Source organism: Salminus brasiliensis, chromosome 1 (genome assembly GCF_030463535.1).
Source record: "Salminus brasiliensis chromosome 1, fSalBra1.hap2, whole genome shotgun sequence".
Taxonomy (NCBI): Eukaryota; Metazoa; Chordata; class Actinopteri; order Characiformes; family Bryconidae; genus Salminus; species Salminus brasiliensis.
The window spans coordinates 94,813,028-94,824,446 of record NC_132878.1 but is presented as its reverse complement, the minus strand read 5'-3'; the positions used below and the strand labels follow the sequence as shown (position 1 = coordinate 94,824,446).

At 43.9% G+C, this 11,419-nt stretch overlaps 1 protein-coding gene across 2 annotated transcripts; it reads right to left on the bottom strand.

Annotated features, from left to right (window-relative positions):
• Window positions 1-352: 352 nt before the first annotated feature.
• Window positions 353-10,912, bottom strand: LOC140568478 (uncharacterized). Of its 2 annotated transcripts, XM_072692464.1 has the most exons (6): window positions 10,735-10,912; window positions 10,536-10,599; window positions 7,187-7,525; window positions 4,533-4,769; window positions 3,267-3,363; window positions 353-1,471 (listed from the first exon to the last, which is right to left on the bottom strand). In XM_072692464.1, the coding sequence occupies exons 2-6, from the start codon at window positions 10,588-10,590 to the stop codon at window positions 1,363-1,365; spliced, it is 837 nt and encodes a 278-aa protein (XP_072548565.1). In that variant the 5' UTR covers window positions 10,591-10,599; window positions 10,735-10,912; the 3' UTR covers window positions 353-1,362. The 2 variants fall into 2 exon arrangements, with proteins under 2 accessions (XP_072548565.1, XP_072548564.1); XM_072692463.1 differs by having other exon boundaries at window positions 10,536-10,912.
• Window positions 10,913-11,419: the final 507 nt, after the last annotated feature.

Genomic DNA, 11,419 nt, shown 5'->3' with positions numbered 1-11,419 from the left:
TGCCAATAGAATAGGACTCTCTGGAGCAGATAAACATCATGAAGCTATTGGCACCATGCTGCCTAATACCAGGCGTGGGCTAGTAGAGGGGTATAAAGCCCCCCAGCAGCAGCAACTGTGATCTCTAGGATGATGGATGGCGCTCCAGCCAATACCTTTTTTGGGGGATGATGATGAGGGGGGTGGGGATCACCATCCGACATGACCTGACCGCACTAATGCTCTTTTGTCACTGAATGCAATCAATCAAATCCTCACAGCAATTCTCCTCCAAAACTGGTAAAAAAAAAAGCTCTATGTCTTCCCTGGACTGATTTCGGAAGAAACAATAAACAAGCAGGTGTCCCAATACTTTTGTCCATATAGATGTTATATATTTGCAATCTGTATATATACATCATACATCAGATATCTGTACGGGCACGCCCAGTTGCTAAGCAACCACAGTGTTTAAACACTCTTAAAACCCTGGACCTACTGAAACTACCCCCCCCTTTTGTTTTGGTGGAAGAATTCATGGTGGACGAATATTAAAAACACATAAACGTACAGAATGTGTCTTCTAAAAGCTGAGGGACACTCGAAAGTGTGCTATTGAGATTATACCGAGGAGAATCAGCTCAGGACGTACAGATACAGTAGCCACACACCTCACCCTCCATTTTTCACATTCCTATGGAGCTGAACAGTAGCACAGGCGATAGAATAGCACTTTTAGCACCACAGGCAGCGAATGCACCAGCGAGCACCAGCTCGAGCTTCCCTAAGGCTAGTTCTGAGTTCACAGCATGGGAAATGTACCTACTGTACAGTTTAATGAGGGGGTTGTTGGAGCTGTGATACTACTGTGAAGCCCCAACCTGATAGCAATGGCAGTTCCTCATATTGGCCTTGAAACCAAACCCAGTGCTAAATCATTAGAGCCACTGAGCTGTCCAGCTAGCCCTGCCACCACGGCTTTGTTGACGTGATACTCGTCTCACACACTTATAATAAACACATATGCATAATTTTTGTGAAATGGTCGAGTGCTTAATATGAAATGTCTCCAGGAAAAAGAGAAGTACAGTACATTTTGCTCTCCTCGGCAGCTCCGAGACACGGACAGTGTTGCTAAATCTAAAACCACCTGAGAGAAGACAAACATCAACAGTGCAAGTTCCTTTTTTCTGAAGCTTCAAATGGTGGCTAACCATCAGCTTCCTTCCCTTCTTCAAGGCAAAGTCCAGCTAGGACACGCTAACATGGCTTAGGCACTGTCGCCGCTCTTGCCACTCCCATTCTGGAGTGCGTTCACCATTAGCAGCGCTGCCATGTTGAGGTCAGGGTGCTGGCAGAGAGTCGACGACGGCCTCTAGGGAGCTATGCGCTCTCCTCTCTTCCGACAGCGCAGAGATCTGTGCATTCAGGTCTGTTTGCTGGATCTTCTGAAGACACAAGTCGGTGCCAATCGTTTCTGCTGCCGTGTCTCCTGGGAGGAAAGAGGAAAAGTCAGGCTTTGGTGGAATTTTCCAGCATTTTTCAAGCTAACATCTGCCACAGTGCGCTGGTGTTCGCCCACAGGCAGCAAGCTTTGTGTTTCCCTTTTGCTAGATCCCAGTCTCTCTGGGACGTTTGCAGAAAAAAAAGGCAGCTTGGAAGAGAAAGTCCACAGATCCCACCCTGCAAAAATTCTGGGATTTCAGGGATTGTAGGGATTTCATCATTTCGCCACCCCACCCTTGTAATACTAACAAATAAAAGCACAGGGTGTCTCTCTATTAAACTGCCTTATGTAACACAGTGGGTTTAGACTACTCTGTAAACCAGGGATGGTTTGCGATGTTAAAAATGTACTTATTTAAAGCTAAAGGTGCATGTATCGGTCACAGTACATAGTAGTAAATGTGAGCACACACACACACAGAGCGGTGGGCAGCCAATCCCAGTGCCCAGGGAGCAGAGAGAGGGTAAAGGGCCTTGCTCAAGGGTCCGACAGTGGCAGCTTGCCGAGCCCGGGTATCGAACCCACAACCCAGGCATCAATAGCCCTAACCAGAGCTCTAACCACTAAGCCAGCACTGCCCCATTTAATATATTATATTATATTTTATGCAACTGTTACAATCTGATTGGTTGAGAAGCCACTGGTTAAAAAATTTGAGTTCTCGTAATGCTCAACATGGCGTCTGTTCACAGATAAAGTCCCGCCTTTCAGCAAAATGAGCTAATCGGCTTGCTGGTTGCGGCACGAGTGGAGAAATCTGACCTTCAGTTTCCAGTGTTTTGGTCTCTCCCCATTCACAGAGTCTGTCCGACTGTAAATAACTGCCTGGCGGCGTCGCAAAGACGAGACGAGACCATGACCAGACCTGCCTATAAGGACTTTGGTTCCAACTGCGCTGGTATTTGTGATAACAGCATGGCTTTTTCACACCGTTTCAAAACTGTATCACTCCACTGATGTACCGACGACTATTCACAGGCTGAGCTGAAGTGAAGTCTGTAAAGGGAAGCCTGTCCGGCCGGCACAAGACCAGGCTCCCATCTCTCTGCATGAAGAGAGACCACAATACTGGAAACTGAAGGTCAGACTAGCGTTTTGGTTAAAGGGCGGGACTTTATCCGTGAACAGATGCAATGTTGAGCCTTATGGGAACTCCCAATTATATTCCAACCAGTGGCCGGGCTTCTTATTGCTAATGTCTCTGGCTGAACTTGATACATGGACAGTTCTAAGGCTCTATCCGTACCACGAGAGGTGAAACTTATAGCATTAACAGTTGTCTTGGACTGTATACAGGGCTCAACATGTACCTTTATGAACCTCCACTCCAAGTCGGCCCTGTTGTTTTGGAGTTGCTAACGTTGCACAGCACTAACTCATTTGTTGTGGAACTACTTTTTGGCGGAGGGATTTGACAATATTAAAAATGCATCATCACAGACTGCATTCATGCGAAAAGCTTGAAACTATTGTCTATGGCCAACGATGGTTCTGGAATCTGGCGACTAAAAGCAGGAGATCAGTTCTTTCAGTGTTGTCGATATAAGGTCCTACATGTCAACAAAACATTCATCGTTTTTAACATCGGGAAGGATGTGACATTCTGGAACACCCCAGGTTTCTTCTGGCCTTTTGACACATCTGAGAATAGTCTTATTGTTTACAGCAACTTTTGGGTGTTCACTATGATGAAGTGATGCTTGGTGTCATGTGTGTTGTCTTGGTCTGTCTGGTGAAAGTGTCATCTTGGCTTTTGTCTTGAGGGTGTGTGCTACTGTACCTCCATAACAGGAAGGCCAAACCTCCAGCCAGCAGCAGGAGAAGCAGAAGAAACACAACGGCTACAGCTGTTCCTCCGCTGCTTTTCTCACAAGGTTCTGGAACACACACACACACACACACACAGTCAAACACAACTGCGTCAGACAGTATTTTGTTTGGCTACAGTTGGTTTATACAGTATTTTGTTGGGCTACAGTCGATTCAGACAGTATTGTGTTTGGCTGCAGTCAGTTCAGACAGTATTTTGTTTGGCTACAGTTGGTTTATACAGTATTTTGTTGGGCTACAGTCGGTTCAGACAGTATTTTGTAGGGCCACAGTCAGATTCAGAGAGTATTTTGTTGGGCTACAGTCAGGATCAGAGAGTATTTTGTTGGGCTACAGTCGATTCAGACAGTATTTTGTTGGGTTATAGTTGGTTCAGACAGTATTTTGTTTGGCTACAGTTGGTTTATACAGTATTTTGTTGGACTACAGTCGGTTTAGACAGTATTTTGTTGGGCTACAGTCGGTTCAGACAGTATTTTGTTGGGCTACAGTCGGTTCAGACAGAATTTTGTTGGGCTACAGTCAGTTCAGACAGTATTTTGTTGGGTTACAGTTGGTTCAGACAGTATTGTGTTAGACTACAGTCAGTTCAGACAGTATTTTGTTGGGCTACAGTCGGTTCAGACAGTATTGTGTTAGACTACAGTCAGTTCAGACAGTATTTTGTAGGGCTACAGTCAGTTCAGACCGTATTTTGTTGAGCTACAGTCGATTCTGACAGTATTGTGTTGGGCTACAATTGGGATCCGACAGTATTGTGTTGGGCTACAGTTGGTTCAGACAGTATTGCGTTGGGCTACAATCGGGATCCGACAGTATTCTGTTGGGCTACAGTCGGTTCATACAGTATTCTGTTGGGCTACAGTCGGTTCATACAGTATTTTGTTGAGCTACAGTCGGTTCATACAGTATTCTGTTGGGCTACAGTCGGTTCATACAGTATTCTGTTGGGCTACAGTCGGTTCATACAGTATTTTGTTGAGCTACAGTCGGTTCATACAGTATTCTGTTGGGCTACAGTCGGTTCATACAGTATTTTGTTGAGCTACAGTCGGTTCATACAGTATTTTGTTGGGCTACAGTCGGTTCAGACAGTAATTTATTGGGCTACCGTCGGTCCAGACATTGTTTGAATTGTTTTGACTCTAGAAGACAGATTGTCCTAGGTCACATTGAGGTTCAGATCAAACATACAAGCATTGGAAGAATGCTGTACCTGCGGTGTAGGTGGCCGAGCTGTGGCCTAGCTTGTTGGACACCACACAGGTGAAGTGTCCACAGAGTGGAATGGACAGGTGAATTGAACTTCCATTGTCGAACACTTTGCCCACAGCCTCGGTCACGGTGGCTTTTTCATGGAGCCAGCTGAACACAGGTTCAGTGCCCCATGCCTCGCGACAGTGTAGGACAGAGTGGGACACGTTCACCATCACGGACACGTGGTGTACAGCCTCTGAGACAGCCAAGACAAACCAAACAACAATGAGTACCAGACAACAGGAACTCAAAAAGAACTCATATATAAGAACTCATATAGAACTCCCAAAGTCCACTGCACTGCACAGCTTATTGATTTCAAAGCACATTGATTTAAAGACTAAATCATTTACCTATCCAGGCTCCGCCCACAAACTGACTCCTGTTGTTCCATGTTTTTCCCAAATGTTGGCAAAAATCTTATAGACTAGCTGTGTTTGGGTATTTATAAGATACCTGTAACTGTCATTAATAGTCATAGATGTGACTAGATGTAGGGTAAAAGGTTCATTTGTAAAATTTAAACTTAATTAAAGTGTCAAAACCAGCCTGTAATTCAGAAAGTTATACTTTGATCACATGACAAAAAACCCACACTTGGTTAGTATATATATATAATTTATATATTTAACTAAATTCTGAGTTGAACAAGATTTTTGCCAAGGTTCTGCAAAACACCATGACCAACCCTTTTTTGTGGACGGAGCATGAATAAATCAATTAGCTGATGGGTTTAACAAAGCATATTGTAAGGGGTAGCTCTAGGGCAAGGCCTCCTCCTGCCACCAGGGAGTGACCCGAGTCACGCCAGCCAGTAATTAGGCCTGATTTACAACACCTGGGCAAAAGGCTATATAAGCACTTAGATCCAATTGCCCATCTGCTTGTATCAGCCTCATTCTTGAGCCGAAGGCTGAGTGGGCCTCACTCTCCTTTGTGTGTTGCGTGAAGGAGAGAGGATGTTGGGTGAAGCGGCAGGGCGTTGGTCTTGCGACTCGGCGGCCTGGGTTCGAGCCCCGGGTGGCTTTATTTTCATTTCCATTTTGCCTGCTCTGAGATTAATTTGGGCCGTTGGTCACGTGATCATGGTAGAAACTCACTAAGTATCGCGTCGGCCCACCAACACTGGGTTCAAACCCTGCTGTAGTTGAGCACCACATTACACATACTCTTTGAAGGAAACCTTTGTGGCCCTCTAGAACTTCAGGATCCAGCACTTGTTGGTTTTAGTAAGCAGAATATATATATATATATATATATATATATATATATATATATATATATATATATATATATATATATTCTATATAGAACTGACTTCTAACACTAGTGGAACTCTTTTGGGTCTATATAGAACCTATATATAGAGTTTTTTAAGAATCAAACCAATATTGGGATGAACTACTTAAGCAGTTAGGCAGTGGTGGCTCAGTGCTTAGAGCTCTGGGCTATTGATGACAGGGTTGTGGGATCAGTATCCAGGTAAGCTCGGTAAGCTGCCACTGCTTGGTCCTTGTGCAAGACCCTTAACCCTGCCTCCCCCCCTGGGCACCGGAGCAATGGCTGCCTATTGTGTGCTCACTATATCATTATGTGTGTGTTTGCAAATGGGTTAAAGGCGGAGGCCAGATTCCATCTGTGTCCAGTGAGTCTCTCCAATGGTGAATACTTACTCTTAATATGTTTGGTATATATGAGGTTTTCAATTATGGAGAATAACCAGTTAAGCATTAAACTGGTTCTTTGAGCTGTAATGGTTTTGCTTTTTTGGTGATATAAAGAATCATCCACGAGAGGTTTCCCATCACCACCACCTTAGTTCTCAAGGCTTCTCTTAGTAAGGTAGGTGCTAGCTTAATTGTTATGTAGTTTATTGATATTTCCATTACATTCATAGATGCAAGTGGCACACTGCTGAAGTGGGAAACATTGGAAACCATAACAAACGTATTTCTTTATCCAAGGTAAGCAGTTTTATAAATCTAAGAAAAAAAATATCTCCTTTTTTCCTGAACGGTCTATAAAATAGTGCAGCATCTGATTACAGAGCATTTTCTGACATAACTCAACTTAGTTCAGTCTAATTTTTCATTCTGCATCTCAGTTTGGTCAATAATCCACACTGAGTTCAGCCTCCAGACCATCAGTAAATGAGCTGCAGCTGAAACTGATTAAATACTGTGTAAGATGTTTAGTCTGTGGCTCCGCCCCCTCAATCTGACAATGGAGTGCTGAGGCCTTGCTGGGATTTGAACGGATGACCTCCTCACACTTGATGATGAGCAGCAGTTAGACCGTAGGGCCGGTCTAGAGTTATGAAATTACATTGCGTTGAAATGTCTACAGTTCTGAGTAAATTTCCCTTCCCTTCTTTCTCAGACACAGACATGTACATGGCTTTACAGCTCTAGAGTGGAGTGACGGTCTAACTGCCTGCTTGTCAATAGGCTCAGTAGATCATTCGTTTAAATACAAGTCAGAGAATAGGAAGCCCCCCCCCTCCATCGATCTAACCTGGAGCTGGCTGTAATATAAGAGTGGGGGTGGAGTTTAGAAGGTTAAGTAAACTTCACATGTTATAGATGCATTGTTGGACCACCTGGTTCCTCATACCGTACTCATGGACGCTGCAGACTGCTGACTCCTGACCTCCCTGTGTGTCTGTGACCGTTACGGTGTACTCTCCGCTGTCTGCCCTCTGGTAGTTCCTGAGCTTCATCACGGCTCCGTATTCCTCTACAGTCACCCGATCGCCGGAGCTTTTAGAAGGGAATTCGGCCACAACGGCCTTCCCAGAATTCCTTGTCCCCTCATGCTCCCATGTCACCTTGGCGATGGACTCTCTCGTAGGCAGGTCTATCTGGGCCTGCAGGACCAGGGTGTGCCCGCTGACCACATAGGTGGGCTGCTGGTTCAGGAAACGAACGGAGAGACACCAGCAGCTCTGCAGGACTACAAGGAACAGCAGGAGAACAAAGAGAACAGTTAATAGTTAACACTGTTCATTAAAAAAACGGGTTCTAGATAGAAACACTGGTTTTAGTAAAGTGTAGTACCAGTAAAAGGGTTCTTTGACTCAAAACAATAGTGGGATAAAAAAACACATATTTGTGGACGCCCCTTCTAATGAATGCATTCAGCTACATTAAGTTGACTGACACTGATGTGCAAATGCACACACACAGCTTATCTAGTCCCTGAAAAGAAGAACAGCCAATAGAATATGCCTGTTAAACCTACTGACACGCTACCATGCTGCCTAATGCCAGGCGTGGGCTAGAGGGGTTATAAAGCCCCCCCAGTAGCAGCATTGAGGAGCTGTGGACCAGTGGAGGAACCTTGTTCTCTGGAATGATGGATGGTGGAGCCCCATCCAGTACTTTTGGGATGAGTTGGGGAGTTGGGGATGATGAGGTGGGGTGCTGATCATCATCATCCAACATCCTGACCTCACTAATGCTCTTGTTGCCCAATACAATCAATCAATCAATCAAATCCTCACAGCTATGCTCCTCCAAAATCTAGTAGAAAGTCTTCCTCCTCCCTGGACAGTAGAGACAGTTACTCCAACAAAAGCAGGATCAAGCAGGATTTCAAAAGAAACAATGAAGGAGCAGGTGTCCCAATACTTTTGTCCAGATGTGGATATATTGGTCAAGCAGTGTATATATATCACAGCCATTGACAGTTTGACCAGGGCTTTTTGTACAGGGTAAAAAAGACCCCAACTGACCTCTTACTTATTTACTGTGACACAGCTATTATCCAGAGTTGGACAGTGTTAAGCAAGGCCTGCATGATCTGGATTCAGAGCGTGAGGGAAACAGATGGCTATCTCGAAACCCTTTGTTTACGCCACAATAAGCTGAGCTGTCCCAACAATGTGACCTTTCCCAGACTTACAAAACTAGCAAATATCATTTGAAGTTGATCAAATGTTACACCCTCCAAAGCCAAGCATTGACTTTGTCTATGTTTTGGTTTCCTGCCCTGCCCCTGCTGCCCCTGAGCTAAGTGTAGCTTGTAGCCCCGCCTCTTCATCGTCTATTCCATGTGTTTCTCGTCCGTGTTCCGTGTATTTATGCCTCTTTGTCTTAGTTTAGCTCCAATTATTTCACTGTTTTAAGTGTTTGGGTGTAGATCCGTCTTGTTTCTGCTTGTTTAACTCTTCATCTGCCATCATGGACTTTGCACTGCTTGCCTCTTCCAGCGTTACTCTGAAAGTCTAAGGGGTTCGTTGCCTGGTAAAATGATTCTTTGGCCCCAAAAAGTAAAATCAAAGACCCCCAGTTGCTAAAAGTGTAGACACGCAAACAGCAAATTACAGCAAATGCATTTCTGTAGCTCCTCAAAACCTGACATTTCTGAAATGGCAGTTTTACAGAGGGGCAAAAAATACACACTTTAGGTTTAATGTGCTTCAATTTAAGGGGATTTCATTCTATTCTATTTAGACTTGATTTTCTACAACATGTCAAACAGCCGATTCATCGTAAAAACTGCCAAAAGAGTTGCCTGACTGACTAAAATTGATTAGGCTAATTATTTTTACAAGAGGTAAAAAAAAACAAAAACTGCATTCATACCCATACAGAAATCTGATACACACATATACATGTATATACATACACTGACCAGTCATGTGGATTAGTGAACAGTTGTTTTTAAAGGTGGCGTGTTGTTAAAAGCTGAAATGGTCTTTATGGTCAAGCACATTGACATGAGCTATATTGTGATGTTCTAGAGAACTGGGTCAGAACATCTCTAAAACATCAGGCCGGTCTTGTGGGGTGTTTCTGGCATGCAGTGGTCAGTACCAACCAAAAGTGCCAAATTGGTGCCAAATACCACAGGACACCTTCAGAGGTTTTGTGGAGTCCATGCTTCACATGGCACAAGGGGGACACTGATATATATATATATATATATATACCAAAAGTATATATATAGATAATATAATATTGATTGTATTAATACCCTTGTTTGATTATATATATATATATATATATATATATATATATATATATATATATATATATACACACACATATATATATACACATAACAATCAAACATATATAACAAATATATGATCTATATCTTATGTATGTGCCAAAATACTGTTTTTTGGCACATAAATAAGAAGATATACATGTTTGCTTGTTAGGTATTACGTGTGTATATATATATATATGTAATATATGATATATATATAAATATATATAATAAAAAACATTGTATATAACAACAAATATATGATCTATAGCTTATGTATATGCCAATCATATATAATCATATATTATTTTTCCAAACAAAAAAAGTCCAATACCATATGATATATGTAAATATTTGATATATGTACATAGCCTTGTTACCCTGCGGCTCGCCCTGTTACCCGCGGCTCACCCTGTTACCCTGCGGCTCGCCCTGTAACTCTGCGGCTTGCCGTTACCCTACGACTCACCCTGTTACCCCGCGGCTCGCCCTGTTACCCCGCAGCTTACCCTGTTACCCTGCGACTCACCCTGTTACCCCACGGCTCGCCCTGTTACCCCGCGGCTCGCCCTGTTACCCCGCGGCTCGCCCTGTTACCCCGCGGCTCGCCCTGTTACCCCGCGGCTCGCCCTGTTACCCTGCGGCTCGCCCTATTACCCTGCGGCTCACCCTGTTACCCTGCCGCTCACCCTGTTACCCTGCAGCTCAAGTGTGTCAGTTCAGTCTTCTTCAAATATCGAGAACAGAGCCTTTAACTGCGATATGGAGCAAACATGACAGCTGTAGCTACATCCTGACCTCCTTTTTCTTCTGCAGATCTTACAGAGCTGTGGTCTCCTGCTGAAACATTCTCAACAGCCCAACAGCTTCCATTTCTACACCAGCACGGAAACTGTCAGCTTACATGTGACAAGCAAGCCACCCATCTAGACGCTTTTAGATGAAATGTGAGCAGAAGGGAACTCACCACAGACTTGGAGGAGGAGGGCCGCCCAGAAACACTGTGGTCCCAAGGGTGCCATGTTCCCCACCTGCAACAGCAAAAAAAGAGGAGAGCAGTCATGTATATTGTTTATCTCCCACTCATGAAGTCCTCCAGTCCCAGTTTCATGGAGTTTCTTAGAGTTTCATGGAGTTTCTACAGCTTTTACAGAAATTGGCTGAACCTGCTGGAGCTTTGAGGGTTGATAGTTGAGAGAACAGCTAAAAAAAACTCCTGGGAAAAAAACTTAAGCAGTCAGGATAACATGACCAGTGTCTCCACGCAGTGTCTCCTCTCCCATTCTCGACTGAAAAACAAAGCAACCCAACCTCAGACTGGGCTGGGAGAAATATGAGCGCTGTGGGCTGGACAGAGCGCGGTCTGGCTCCGGTAACGCCCAGGACGGCTCAAAGGGCAGGCTGCGTTCCTCCACTGAAGCACCCGCCCCCCGGGCTCTGATTGGTTAATACAACCCAAACCTCTGAGCTGGATTGGCTCGTTCTGCTTTTGTTTTTTATGTTTTGATGATTTATTATTAAATTATTATCCACTATGTATTATTTTTATTATGTACTTACACTATTTCACCTCCCGTTTTCAGACAAATCCCGCCCCCCGGGCTCTGATTGGTTAATACAACCCAAACCTCTGAGCTGGATTGGCTCGTTCTGTTTTTGTTTTTTTATGTTTTTATTATTTATTATTAAATTATTATCCACTATGTATTATTTTTATTATGTACTTACACTATTTCACCTCCCGTTTTCAGACAAATCCCGCCCCCCGGGCTCTGATTGGTTAATACAACCCAAACCTCTGAGCTGGATTGGCTAGTTCTGCTTTTGTTTTTTATGTTTTGATGATTTATT